The sequence below is a fragment of the Phoca vitulina genome, unplaced genomic scaffold (genome assembly GCF_004348235.1).
Source record: "Phoca vitulina isolate PV1807 unplaced genomic scaffold, GSC_HSeal_1.0 scaffold7, whole genome shotgun sequence".
Taxonomy (NCBI): domain Eukaryota; kingdom Metazoa; phylum Chordata; class Mammalia; order Carnivora; family Phocidae; genus Phoca; species Phoca vitulina.
Genome location: NW_022589710.1, coordinates 7436712 through 7452279, shown reverse-complemented (window position 1 = coordinate 7452279; position 15568 = coordinate 7436712). Strand labels below are relative to the sequence as shown.

General features: G+C 35.9%; 1 protein-coding gene across 2 annotated transcripts in view; it reads right to left on the bottom strand.

The window, feature by feature from the left end:
• G2E3 (G2/M-phase specific E3 ubiquitin protein ligase) overlaps positions 1 to 15568 on the bottom strand; it is a 60902-nt gene that overhangs the window by 16123 nt on the left and 29211 nt on the right. For both annotated transcript variants that reach the window (XM_032404871.1, XM_032404870.1), the window contains 6 exons: positions 14818 to 14942; positions 13450 to 13615; positions 6519 to 6625; positions 5322 to 5438; positions 1597 to 1721; positions 1360 to 1492 (listed from right to left, as the gene is read on the bottom strand). In XM_032404871.1, coding sequence (XP_032260762.1) covers positions 1360 to 1492; positions 1597 to 1721; positions 5322 to 5438; positions 6519 to 6625; positions 13450 to 13615; positions 14818 to 14942 — 773 coding nt within the window. The remainder of the gene's footprint in view (positions 1 to 1359; positions 1493 to 1596; positions 1722 to 5321; positions 5439 to 6518; positions 6626 to 13449; positions 13616 to 14817; positions 14943 to 15568) is intronic.

Below are 15568 nucleotides of genomic sequence, written 5' to 3'. Positions count from 1 at the left end.
ATAAATCTAGTTATCAAGTATTTTCACAGAAATTCTCTTTACCTTCTAAGTTTTAACTTGATACTATTTTTTTTAAAAAAAGAGTGTACGCGTGGGTGCATGTGCGGGGAGTGGGGTAGGTGGGGAGATGCGGGGGGAGACAGAGGGAGAGTGAGAGAATCTCAAGCAGATTCCCTGCTGAGCATGGAGACCCACGTGGGGCTGGATCCCAGGACCCCAAGATCATGGCCTGAGTCAAAACCAAGAGTCAGCCAGACGCTTGACCGACTGAGCCACCCAGGCGCCCCTAACGATACTACTTTTAACAAAAAAGTACTTCCTTCCATCATGCTTAGCTACTAACGTTAGCTTTGCGTGTTTTTCTAAAAACTCCTTCGCAAAGCTACATATAGTTAAAAATCCTAACTTCGGCTGAATAAATAAATACCTGACATGATACTAAGTTGTAATTCTAGTCTTATTTAAATGTTATGATTTTGAAAGTTACTTATTTTACTATGTACAGTGGCGTACACCTGTAGTCCCAGGTACTCAGGAGGCTGAGGCAGGAGGATCGCTTGAGCACAGGAGTTCTAGGCTGCTGTGTGCTATGCCAACTGGGTGTCTGCACTAAGTTTGGCATCAATATGGTGACCTCCCGGAAGCTGGGAACCACCAGCTTGCCTAAGGACGGGGTGAACCAGCCCAGGTAGGAAAATATTTAGGCATTAATACAATACAATAATACTTGTATGTGTGCCTTAAACTTTCTAAAGAGGTGACATTTAGACCTCTGATATTGACAGCAAATATATTAAGCAAATGATTACACAATTAAAAAAAAAATCACTATATTAAATATGATTCCTTCCTTTCAACCAAGTAACATGGTATACTTGGTATTTTAAACTATCTTGAAAATGATCTATAATATATATTTTACATCATGACTCAGTATACAATAAAATAAATTTCATATATATTCTATTTGCAATGCAATCTGATATTTTACATTCATTCTATCCTGTTTTGTTTTCTTTTTTCAATGCTGGTTGCATTCCTTCATGATCAAATATTGGTCCTACAGTTTGAAAAACACTCTTCCAGAATACTAAGATCAGCTAATATTCTAAGTGTGTGTGTGTGTGTGTGTATATATACATATATATATATATATATATATATATATATAGCGCCACTTCCTAGTCTAATTTTCTCAAAATAGAGCTTTATAGGGATGCCTGGATGGCTCAGTTGAGAGAGCATGTGACTCCTGAGCTTAGAGCAGTGAGTTCAAGCCCCACACTGAGCACAGAGCTTACTTTAAAAAAAAAAAAGAAAGAGAGAGTTTTATATTTTTCCCCAATTCAAAATACATACCTCAGTAGATCTTTATGCTGGGCTCCAGGTGACTGTCTGGGTAATTTAGGTGATGATTCTTCCAACAAACAATCAGTTATTCCCACACTGTTAGTGTTGGGTAATGTATGTTTTTTGGCTTTTTGGAAATCCTCTGTAGATTTAAAACCCAATGTTAGCATTACAGATATACAGGAAGAAATTTTAAAATAATATACATTTGAAAAAACGTCTTTATTCAAAATTACAAAATATTACCTGAATTGTAGAGAATACCTCTACATTCCAAACACTCCCAATTTTGTTCCCATGATCGTAATGAGGAACAAGCTAAATGTGTTCCGCTAGAACCACAACACTGACAGCGCTTTATTTCCCATTTGCTGAGGACATAAACAGAACAGATGTTTACATTTTAGTATTAACTTGGTCTAATTCCAACCACCTGCACTGCCACAGGCCACATTGTCCATCTCACATATAACCAACCCTTCTACCAAAGGAGGGAAAACAGATTATCTGCTTTGACACTACATTACTCTTATTTTTTTTCTATTTCACTTATTATGTTTGTAACCTCTTCCTCTAAATAGTCACTAACTTAAAATACCTAAACTAAATATCAACATGTACATGCACATACACAAGACTATAAACACCAGAAAGAATAGGATTAAGAAGGAAAAAAATTTCTTTTATATTTGGAAATTACTAGCTCATAGGGAAATTGCTATAAAAATGTGGCCAACATGGAAGAAGCATCAGTAAATATATTATCTTACCTAAAATATTATTTTTCACATTCATTGTGAGGAATTACTTCCTATAAACGCCAGTATTATGTAGCTCAACAGGATCCAGACTTACTATCTTGCCCATATTTATATTCCCCTATTTGTTCCCTTCCACCCCCACCTCCATGTTTCTCCACTGGATTGTGTGATATATGCCAGTCCACACTCACATTTTCTGTATAGGTGTGGGTGTGGGTTGTGGTGTGGGGCTTACTTTTTGTTTGGTTATGAGTATACCCTCTAAGAATAAAATGGGTATACTCCCTGAGTGTGTGGATGTGTAGGTGATGAGAGAGGTAGTTGGGGGCGCCTGGGTGGCTCAGTCGGTTAAGCAACTGACTCTTGATTTAAGCTCAGGTCATGATCTCAGGGTCATGAGATGGGTCCCTGTGTTAGGCTCCATGCTGGGTGTGGAGTCTGCTTAAGATTTTCTCTCTCCCTCTCCCTCTGCCCGTGCCTCCTGCCCCCCCGCCACGTCTATGTACATGATGCTCTCTCTCAAAAAGAAAAAAGAAAGAGAAAAAAAGAAAAAGAATGAGAAAAAGAAAAAAAAGGAGGTAGTTGGATACCCTCCCCTCCATTAGGTATAGGTGAATCTCTCTGTGTGGATATGGGTATGGAGGTGTGTGTCTCCCTCACTTTCCCAGATAGTTCTGCCAAATGATGAAGAGAAAGAGGACATCTAACATGAGTGCTTACTATACACCAGGCCCAGTTCTCAGTCTACACAAAAAGTTTAATCCTCATAATTTTAATAGGAAAAATCGCTATTATCCTTCATTTTAAAAAGGAGGAAACCAAGGCATACAGAGGTAAATAACTTGCCCAATTAAGTTCACACTGCTAGTAAGTCCCAAAGTGGGGCTTCCAACCTAGTTTACCTGGCTTCGGACCCATGCTCCTAACCACTACACCATGGTGCCTTTCAGCAAAACCACCTTCCTATCACTAGAATGAGGGAGTGAGATTACAAAACAAACAAACAAAAAAACAAAAAGCATTCAGATGGCAGGTACTGTGTCCCAGGAGAAAAGACAAGGAATAGCAGCCTCAAGTAGTTGCCAGAAAGGAAGGGGAGTTTGGTAGCTACTGACTGGGTGATCAGTAATATATAAGCAATATATACAGATTAACTAAAACAGCCCAAAATAGGGGCACCACGGTGGCTCAGTCGGTTAAGTGTCTACCTTCAGGCTCAGTCATGATCCCAGGGTCTGAGATTGAGCCCCACACCAGGCTCTCTGCCTGCTGCTCCCCCTGCCTGTGCTCACATGCTCTGTGTGTCAAATAATTAAATAAAATCTTTAAAAAAATAATAAAAATAAAACAGCCCAAAATAAATTTAGAAAATATCAATATGAGTGAATGTATTGTTTCTTAGAAATCTAAAGTGCCTTATGGTTTACAAAGCACATTTATATACATTATCTCATCTGTGCCTCAGCACAACCCTTTAGAGGTTTACAAACGAATAATCAGGGTCACCAGTCATGTAAGCAAGAATATACAATACTTGACATCTTCAATAAGATCTCTGCCCTTAAATAATTTTTAGTCTAATGACAAAAACAAATTCCAACAATGTCACTTGCATTGTAACAGGCACACAAAAGAAAAAACCCAGCCTAGAATGGGAAATCAGAAGTGGTAAGAGATGCTTAGGGAAATTTTTCAAAGCTGGCAAGACATCAGCTGAGTCTTTGCAAATAAGAGCTAGCTTACCCAGCCAAATCACTTTCCATGAGAAACAAGACTCCCGATATTCTGCTTTGCACTTTAAGTTTCAGCTTGCCATGTTAAGTAAGATTGTATAATAGGGATTAAAAATTTATTGAAATATCCTCCATAAACTCAACAAAACTGGATTTGTTACTATTTATTCTGCATCTTAAAAAATGAAGATACTCTTGGGCGCCTGGGTGGCTCAGTTGGTTAAGCGACTGCCTTCGGCTCAGGTCATGATCCTGGAGTCCTGGGATCGAGTCCCACATCGGGCTCCCTGCTCAGCAGGGAGTCTGCTCCTCCCTCTCATGCTCTCTGTCTCTCATTCTCTCTCTCACAAACAAATACAATCTTAAAAAAAAAAAAAAAAAAAAAAAAAAAAATGAAGATACTCTTGATTTCTGGTATCTAACACAGTATGGTGTATACATAGAAGGCACAAAATAATGGTAAAGATTAGAGCCAGTATCTACTGACATTACAAAAGAATCAATAATTTTAAATATTAAACACTTTTTATAGTGATCCAAAAGAACACTGTTAGATTACTTTAGTTAAATTAAGCTCTAGAACAGTGCCATCCAATAGAAATACAATGCAAGTCATTTAATGAATTTAAATTTTTCTAGCGACCTGATTAAAAGAAACAGGTGAAATGAATTTCAACATTCATTCATTTTACTTGACATGTAATCAATATAAAAAGATATATATATCTTTATATATATATATATATAACAAGATACTCTTAGTTCTTTTTGTCTTACTATTATGGGCTGAATTGTGTTCCCTCCAAATTCATAAGTTGAAGTCCTAAAACCCAGTACACCTCACTATGTCACTGTATTTGGAGATAGGGCCTTTAAAGAGATAATTAAGAAAATGAGGTCATATGGGTGGGCCCTAATTTAATATGACTGGTGTCCTTATACGAAAAGGAGATTAGGACACGACAGAGGGACAATTATGTGAGGACACAGCTAGCAGGGAACCATGTACAAGCCAAGGAGAGAGGCTTCAGAAGAAATAAAACCTGCCGATACCTCTATCTTGAACTTCTAGTCTCTAGGATTGTTAGAAAACAAGTATCTGTTGTTATAGCAGCCATAGCAAATTAAGAACAGTGAGTCTTCACTGTGCATATCACACTTATAACACCTCTCAATTTGGAATAGCCACATTTCAAGTGCTCAATAGCCACATGTGGCCAGTGGCTACCACATAGGGCAGTGCAGCTCTAGAAAATGAAGCCTCATGAAAATACACCACAGAAAAAAGTTACAACTATGCTGATAGCAATAATTTCTCTGTAAACAGATGTCAACATGTATTTAATAAATATACTTCCTCTCAAGTTAAAACTTCAAACATCCTAAGAGCAAAACTACATTTCATTAACTAGAAAACTACTTCCTCAGCTGACAGTTTAAATAAGTACAATAAGCACAACTGGACTTCCCAATATACCTATCAGGTGCGTTATAGTCTCGCCCTTCTTTGCAACGACATCTTCGGACATCACAATGCTCATAGTGCTGCAGAAGTTCTTGATAAGCATTTTCCTCTAATTCCCAAGATGCATCTCTGTAAATGAAGAAAGATATAAAATACACTTTGAACTAAAATGTTACATAAAAGGATTAGTTATGAAATCTAAAAACAAAAACTTTTCACATACTTAGGAACAAGGATAAAACTTTTTCTTTTTAGGATTAATCATTCTCTTCAAGATATAAATCTATTAGTGTCATTTTATCCTGCAGTTAATTATTCTCACAGTGAATTTTCAAATGTTAAATGAAAAATTAGATATTTTCGGGGCGCCTGGGTGGCTCAGTCGTTAAGCGTCTGCCTTCGGCTCAGGTCTTGATCCCAGGGTTCTGGGATCGAGCCCTACATCAGGCTCCCTGCTCAGCGGGAAGCCTGCTTCTCTTTCTCCCACTCCCCCTGCTTGTGTTCCCTCTCTCACTGTGTATCTGTCAAATAAATAAATAAAATCTTTAAAAAAAATTTTTCTAAAACTTACATTTTTCCTAATATTTTACTTCTAATCTTTAAATTTCAAGTTTAGTAACATTATTTCTGGATTCCTCATCTTTAAGTATTAAGAAAATCCTTGTTAGGGCGCCTGGGTGGCTCAGTCGGTTAAGCATCTGCCTTCGGCTCAGGTCATGATCCCAGGGTCCTGGGATCGAGCCCCGCATCGGGCTCTCTGCTCAGCAGGGAGCCTGCTTCTCCCTCTCCTTCTGCCTGCCACTCTGCCTACTTGGGATCCCTCTCTCTCTCTGTGTCAAATAAATAAATAAAATCTTAAAAAAAAAAAAAAGAAAATCCTTGTTATACATTTTAAACCACATCGTGATTCTCTTAATTTATACATGCCATTTTGAAGTCTATTATATTGTGTATAAGTCAATCAATTAATACTGTACACAATTGAAGTATTTATTAAAGAGACTATAACTCAACTAATGAGACATTAAAGTCACAGTCCCTGCTCTCAAGAACTAGCAATCTGGGAAGAAGGAGGCAGTGGTAGGGACAGGTTTATATTTCCCCATTTAAGATGACTGCTTCTCTATGACAGACATAAGTGATTACTTCCATTGTTATTAAATCCTACATGTAAATTATCTTTTTGTCAAAAGGCTAAATGGTACTCACTTTTCAGGAATATGAATTCCCATTCTCAGCATCTCTTTCTGAAATATATCACTATTATTGCATATTGTGCATCTAAAGAAAAACACTCCTGCATTTATTGCTTGAACCTACAGTGGAAAACAGAAAATCTATTGTTAACAATTTAACACGGTATCAGGTCATAAATTATAATAGCTAACAGAACATGTCCTACTTTTCACTTAATATATTAGGAAAACATTTTCTATGCTAGTTCTCAAGCTTTGATAAACGAAGTTATTCTACTGCTAAAATTTTGAGATCTTTTTTCCCCAATGATAAAAAAATTAAGTTAAAGAATTGGCTGTTTTTAGCTTTACATCTATCTTTCTCAACCTTTTTATCCAATGTCATTTCTGTCCCCACATATCATGTTGTTCATCACTCTTAGTGAATAAAACAGTAAAAATATTGAACTACTTCAACTAGGAGGGATATTTAAATAAGTGTTACTATAAAACATCCTTGGTTCTGTTTTTAATTCAATCTCTAAGCTAGTTTTCTTCCTAAAAGGGGAGAAATATAGAACCTACTCTCACTGCTTCAGCAAATACAAATACAGAACCAGCAGGCAGAGGGTACTCAGGAACAGAAAACTATAAACCTACTAGAAAGAGTAGCCAATCCCCAATAAAAAAAAAAAAACTAGTAGCACACATTTAACAATTATTTAACCCTACTGTGTAAGTAGCAAACACTATGCTATATACCAAAAAGAGAAACAAAATAACTTAGATCCTACTTCAAGGAATAATTGTGAGATACAATTATAATACTTTATAAAAGTGTGGTGTGTGTTTGTGTGTGTGTGTGTTTTAAAGTATATACATGGAAGAGAAAGGAATAAGTACCTAAGGCTGCGTAAGAGCCTGACAAAAATGTCACAGGAATGGCAAGGTCAAAGCTAAGTTTGGAAGAGGAAACAAAGGTTTGTCAGGAAAACAGGACAAAAGGCATTACAAGGATAGGGAATTGCACATATCAAGTCTCCATGGCAAGAGAGAGCACAATGTGATCAGGGAACTAATTAATAATATGCTTAGGGATTACATGATGGCAATTACATTACATGTCTAACTCAGTAATGAGGTTAGACAGGGAAATCAAAGCCAGTATTAATAGAATAAGGTATGCAGGAGAAAAGGCCAGTTAGTAGGCCCCTTCAAAAGTCTAGTTTTGTTTTTTTTTTTTTAAGTGTCTAAAGTTAAATCACAGAGGGTTTTAGGCAGAGGTTAGCAACAAAAAAAAAGATACACAAAAAATATCTATTAGGTAGACCTGATATACTTGGGAATAGTTTATGAATGATAAAGAAAACAAAAGAATTCAGGTTCAAAGAACACTAGTAGCGGGGTGCCTGGCTGGCGTGGTCGAAAAAGCATGCGACTCCTGGGTCTTGGGGTCATGGGTTTGTGCCCCATATTGGATGTAGAGATTACTTAAATAAATTAAAATAAAAACAAAAATAAAAAGTGGGACACACAAAGAATGTCAGAGGAAAGCAACAAGTTACTGAAATCTCTGAACCTAACGGGCCTTTAGGAGTAATTGGACACAGATATTAAGATCGTAGTAAATAGATATGATACAAGGGAGTGTCTAATATGGAGGAAAAAAACAACATAGGGCATAAGGAAGATACAAGACCACTGCAATGATGGAGAAATCCAAACTGAACAATAGTGGCAATTCTCTATATACACAGAATGAAGTTCCCATCAGCTTTAAAATATTAATCTGCACTCTCTCCGTATAAAATTCCAATGAATATACCATTGCAGAGGTCACAAATGATGAAATATGCTTAACTATATATAATTCTCAAGCTATTGCATAGGACTGTTCTTCCTTCAAGTCTTATATTAATGAAGTTTAGAGATTAAAAAAATTTTTCTTTGGGTATTGTTATGTAATAGGGTAGACTCCATTTACTATTTCAGTTAAGACTTGTTTGACAGAATGGAAAAGGCACTGTAGCTCCTTTACAGAACATGACTCAAGAATTATTTCTAACTGGTCTCTAATCAGGTTAACAATTGCATGTTCATATTTAGGTCACAGACAGGTGTCCATGTGGCTGTGATTTTATATTATATTTGCATAAAGTAGACCTACATTTTTGTAAGTAATATTGACTTTTTAATGACACGATTAGAAATTTGGTATTTTCAGTGCTCACAAAAAAGCCCTATGAATACTAGAGTCAAGTTTGAGAACCTCTCTGTGTTTCATTACTAACAAATAACTGAAGCAAGTCTTTTTTATTTTTCTTATTTGTTGAATGAGGCAAATCTTAATTTGAAAAATAACATGCGCTTATAAAATTAACAAGATAATAGATTTGGCAGCAATTACATTCATTCAAATATAAACTCTTAAGATAAATTACTTTTGTAAAATTCTCATACAGTGTTAACTTCTTTCTCATTAGGTGAAGATAACTTTTCATGATATTTATGAACTGCACTCCCCGGATACTTTTACGAACACTTCTTTATAAGAACTAACAGAATTTATAAAATTTACCCAACAAAACAGGCTCCATCCTGACACTTTTAACAGAATAATCCTAAATATAAAAAAGTTCGAGGCTCATGCAAAAAAAATACAAATTAATCACTCTAATGTTTTTCTTTACCCAAATCATGTTTTTATTAATAAAACAAGTAAAAACGGATTTATCAATCTTCACACAGAACTGCAGGTGAAGGCGTAGTTTTAAAACAAAATGCACCATATACGTAAGGGCTTTGGTTCTGGTCTAATTAACTAGGATTGTCATTCTTCTTCCCATATACCAGATGCAAAGCCTAGAAGTCAAGGCTTTGACATTCATATAGATCACCTGTAATAATCCTACTTATTTAAAAAATATCTATTTACAGACATCTACAGGGGATGACAGTCACCATTATCTCCTACCTTTTGTTACATTTTTAGCACTTCCCTTCACCCCATTGTAAGCATAGATATCTAATTTCATAATTCTGATTTTTTTTTAAATGTATAGTTCTTTTTCTTGATTTCATTTAGTTATATACATTCTTGGCCATATTTACTTTCTTTATAAAAATAAATCAACAAAATAAAGAGATGGCTTGAGGTTGCTTCAGTGTTCAAGTTTGCTTTTCTTTTTTCCAGCTTTTCTTCAGTTGTCCTAAATATGACTAGTCTCATTTTGTAAGTACACATGATACTGCCACCAAGTCAGGTTTAGATACTGATGGTCCCAACAGTAAGGCATTTAAACTTCTCCAGAAACCAAGGCTATAGCTACTGCTGCTATTGCTGGTTTTGAAACCCCAATTACCCCAATAGTAATCTCTTGTGAAAATTCTGTGGGACACCAGGCAGATGAAGCCAGCTTAACCTTGTTGCTCCGTCAGTGGGTTAAAAATCTTTTAAGCTTCCCTGTGGAAGATTAACACTGTATTGTGTCACCCACTGCTAAAGTCAATATATAGTGTGACTTTATAGACATAAGTCTTGTAGTATTTCCTGCAATTCACTGGGCATCATCTGTCTGTATGTCTTCACGGAACATCGGCACTCATGAGGGCAAAGTACAGAATAAGTAGAGGAAAGTTATTTTGTGCAGTTTCATTTCACTGAAGTTTTTTATTTTAAGGCACTGCTTCTCTCAGGTAAGGCTTAAAAAGGGACATGATTGTGCTTAATCACTAAAAGGAGAAAAGAAAATCAGTTAACAAAAGACTATTACACTATACATAGAAATAGAAGAAAATAATAAAGAAGAAAAGAAATCACTTAAACTCAAGAGACAGGTACAGTAGGAAAAGCTCTGGGGTATTTCACTACATGTTTTTACAGACAATGCATGCTGCTTTCCTTTTCATCTTTAGACCCTGGATGCTGGCTTCACAGAGTGGAGACATTTTTAAGGAAGACAAAGACAAGGCCAAGAGTACCACGAAATCATGAAGTTTTCCCCCTGTCCATTGGCACCAGGAGTCAGCAGTTTTTAAAGAGTTAAACCTTGTTTCTTTTCTTCATGTAAGTAGTGTTTCACCTAAAGCTTTAAAAAAAAAAAAAGAAAGAAAGGCATGGGGTGCCTGGGTGGCTCAGTCAGTTAAGTGGCCAACTTTTTATTTCAGCTCAGGTCATGATCTCAGGGTCCTGGGATCAAGCCCCATGTTGGGCTCCATGCTCAGCAGGGAGTCTGCTTGAGGATTCTCTCTCCCTGTTCTCCCTTTGTCCCTCCCCCTACTCACACTCTCGCTCCCAATAAACAAATCTTTAAAAAAAGACAAAGAAAACCACTGTTCTATTTCTTCCTCTTATCAAAATTCAGTAGTGACATGAGGGGGAAAAGGTATTGGGCACTGGGTGTTATATGCTGGTGATGAATCACTAAATTCTACTCCTGAAAGATATAGTACACTATATCTTAACTAACTTGAATTAAAAAAAAAAAAAAAGGTACTGGGAATACCTAGGCATTAATACATTGAGAATTATCCACAATGGGCTACTGGTAATACTGTACATGGTTAGGCAGCAGACAATCAAGTCTTTCAGCAGATTACCTTTCATGTGATGAATTTCAACTGCTCATGACATTACATTGAGGTATTATTAGCTCTGTGGGCTGACATTTAACATTAGCACACCACCATCTTGCCGTACCTTCAATTTGACAAAATCCTATGAGGCAGTGGAACTTTGATGACAGACTAGTTTCTTGAACTTCAAATGTGATTTTAGAGATATAGGGCCTTTTGGCTCAGAAACGCCTTGGTATCTTACACTGTTCACAACAGATTAAGGCTGTTAAGAATGGTTCAAAGAAATACAGGCAGTACAACACAACTGAGACCCCTCATCATTTTCTGTGTCTTGAGTCCTTGGTGTTTTGATGGTGGACCTTTGATCTTTGGGTTTTGGTGGTACGGGATCTACAAATCCAATATTGTCATAAAAGTTATGAACAGCGCTAAAAAATAAAATGTGGTCCTCGGGCGTGAAAAAGAATTTCTTTGGTTAATGTCAGTGTCAGTCTGGAGTTGTCTATTACAGATTCTCAACTGCTGCCTTTCTTTGAGTGAAGGTACTTGGGATATAGAATTTGATCTTTTCAGGTGCCTTTGAGTTAGATTATTTTCCATTTCATTGACCTCAGATTTTAGTTTATCCAGCTTTTTCTTTTGAATCTCAAATTCTCTTTGAAGTCGTTCCATTCTGGCCTTTTGGTGTACCAATAGAGCTTGAGTGTAGACAGCAGCATCAGACCCCATACTCAACCTCTGTGCTTCACTCATTCTATCCACATGTGCTATAAAGTAGGGTCCATGAGGTGCTGAATATTCTGTTTCTACATAATGATCAGGATGGCTTAGAAGATTTTTAAGTTCAAAGGCAGGGGATACCACCCCTGGTGAAACTGCAGGGGTTTACTAGGATAAACTGTAATTTTGAAAGTATATTTTGTACTAGGTTGAGTGATCACTACTTGAGAAGAAGTTGCATAATTATTGCCTATTGTTCGACTCACTCATGTACTTTGACTATTATTAGTACTTTTAAGACTTTCTTGAAATATAAGAGGATTTACAACATCTCCTAAATTTAAAAAATACTTTTGTGAATAACCTGTAATCAATAACATTTTATTTTACTAAACAATAATAAAAGCCAAGCTCTAAAAAAAAGTGTTAAACTTAATTAAATCCTTTGTTATTTGGCATTCTATTAACTGTAACTGTCTCTCAGTTGGCACTTTCATACATGTACACTATTGTATTTGATGTTATCAATAAGTGAGATCTTTTTAAAAATCTTCAAGAATCTTCTGAATCAAATAAATACTAAAGTGTTTAATGTTATGTGTTTCATGATATTTACTTAAAAACTTGTCATCGGGGGCGCCTGGGTGGCTCAGCTGGCTAAGCGTCTGTCTTCAGCTCAGGTCATGATCCTGGGGTCCTAAGTCTTGCTCCCTGCTCAGTGGGGAGTCTGCTTCTCCTCCTCCCTCTGCCCTTCCCCCCGCTCATGCGCGCTCTCTCTCTCAAATAAATAAAATCTTTTAAAAAAACAAAACAAAACAAAAAAAGGGGCACCTGGGTGGCTCAGTCATTAAGCGTCTGCCTTTGGCTCAGGTCATGAAATCGAGCCCCGTATCGGGCTCCCTGCTCGGCGGGAAGCCTGCTTCTCCCTCTCCCACTCCCCCTGCTTGTGTTCCCTCTCTCGCTGTATCTATCTCTGTCAAATGAATAAATAAAATCTTTAAAAAAAAAAACAAAAAAAACCCCCAAAAACCGGTCATCAGGTTTGACATACAAGGTGGCTTTCAAAAAGAATACCTTTAATTCATTAAACAGTAATCAGTCCCTGTCAAGAAGCTGTGATAAAGTGTTTACATAGTTTTTTTTTTTAAAGGCCTCAACATTTAAATATCTTAGCTTCCAGTTAAATTAATCATTTCACATATCTTAGTTTTCTAAGCTTAAATATGTAAATGAAGTTGGGAATTAAATCTGTGTTTTATTCATTGTGAAATACAGACAAAATCTTAGGTTAAAACAGTAAAAACTTTTAAGTGTAAATATACATTAAAAGGTAGTGTTCTAAAGTATTTTAAAATATTAGTTGTACACTTCAATAGAGCAAATTTTATACGTAAAATATGCTTTGATAAAGCTGTTTTTAAGTTACAAGTAGAGGTAAAATACACAGGTCAACTCTTTACAATTTAAAATTCAAATCAGGGGTGCCTGGCTGGCTCAGTCAGAGGAACATGCAACTCTTGATAATGAGTCTGAGGCTCCCACTGGGTGTAAAGATTATGTAAATAAATAAGTAAATAAACCTTAATAAAATAAAATATAAAACAAATTAAAATTCAAATCAGCTAGGAACAAATTTTATATCAGATAAAGCTTACAAAATAACTTACCTGTAAACAGTCTCTATGAAACCAAGCATTCTTACAACAAGGACTTCGTAATATGCTGTAAGTTGGAATAGGCTCGATAAATTCCAAGCAAATGGTACATGGTAAGGAGTCTCTATAATTATTAGATGAAATTATTTGAACAGGTCGATGTTTCCAACAAAATGACCTAAAATGTAAATTATTTAAAAACAACATCTAATAAATTACAAAACACAATGAGACTACCATTACAATTCGCATTTATAAGAGGAAACTCATTTGTATCTCACTCATAATTAACCTACAAGACTGGAACTTTGGCACTCTTAATCAGTCTCACAAACTATGACCAAGGAGAGCAGGATTTTTATAATGTGAACCTTTTGGTGGTAAGACTTAACTCCTAGAGGGGCGCCTGGGTGGCTCAGTCGGTCAGGTGTCTGCCCTTGTCTCAGGTCATGATCCCAGCATCCTGGGATCGAGCCCCGCCTTGGGCTCCCTGCTCAGTGAGGAGCCTGCTTCTCCCTCTCCTCCCTGCTCCTGCTCTCTCTTGCTAGCTCTCTCTCAAATAAATAAAATCTTACAAAAAAAAAAAAAAAAAGACTTAACTCCTAGAATTTCAGTAACTAGTATTATGTTGAGAATCCTATGTAATATTGTTAGCAACACCATTATACTCAATATTGTACAAAATTAAAGGAACTTAAAAAGAAATATTTTAATTATGTAACATAAAATACAAATAAAAACTTATTCCAAACCCACTAAATTTAGTTCCATTTGCATTTTCTAAACTGCAGTTTTGTACATGCTAACAATCCATTAAATAGGTCAAGAACACAAAGACTAAAAGAAATAGAACACTCATAATATCAAATACTAAAATTCATAAATCTTGATGTTTAAAGCTGGATTCAGAAAGTAAATATTGTCAGGGGCACTCCAGGGCACAATATTTATTTTTTGGACTCCACCAAATCTAAATGCCTTCAATTTACTCAATGAGAAATACATATGGCTCTGTGGAAGAAGAGTGGACCATAATAAAGAGTGACATAAAAATCTAGAATTATGTAAGGTGGAAATTTTTACAAAATATTAATAAATTAACAATTTCATATTATATTCCAGAGCTGAAGATGAATATTAATTGTTAAGCCCATTCAATTCTGGCAATTCCCAAGACTTTGCAGATAGAGATGACTCCACAAAGGAGGGGGGAAGCAATTTTAAATATATATAAAACATATATGTAACATATATGTGTAAACTCACATGTGCAGCTCTGAAAAGAAATTTTACAAAGGATTTATATCATTGGCATATCCATACCCATTTTCCATTTTTCCTTAACATTCATCTTTCATATTCAACAATTAATTAACTTACGCAAAATTGCCAGTAAATTGGAAAATACATTCTCTCTGAAGTCCACATGGGAAATGATAACTTCGTTTACATCGGGGTGCAACACATCCAATTGAAGCACCAGTTTTCTTGCAAATACAGCATTTCTAGAAGAAAATATGAAAACAGAGGTCATAACATACAAAATCTGAGTAATATAGTATGACCAAGTTATAAATGAATATTCCTGTGGGGAGTCTGAAAATTATTTTCATCATACAACAGCTATGATGACAGTTTATTAAAGCAATTTCTGAAAAAACTGTTCTACCCAGAAACAGTCTAAAGACACTAAAGATTCACTCCTATAACAATTTCTGGTAAAAGAGTCATCTCTAATCTAACATGTGGATGGGACAGAGAAGCTTTTCCTTCCTACCTGGCTAAAATATTTTCAACTGAAGGGTTTTGTAAACATAATGGCTATACATTAAAGTCTCAAATCTCAATAAAAAACACATAAATAGGAAATATTCATCAAGGAAAACAGCAAAACAATATTAAAAACCAATCTGTGAAAAAAGTCAGCTAGGATCACCGTATCCTAACCAAATGAAAAAGTGAGATTATGACTTGAGCCAAAACCAAGAGTGGGACGCTTAGGTGACTGAGCCACCCAAGTGCCCCAGAAATAGAGTCTTTGTAAATGTAATTAAGTTAAAGATCTCAAGATGAAACCATCCTGGATTTAGGGTGGTCCCTAATCAAATGATTGGTGTCCTTCTAAGTGAAA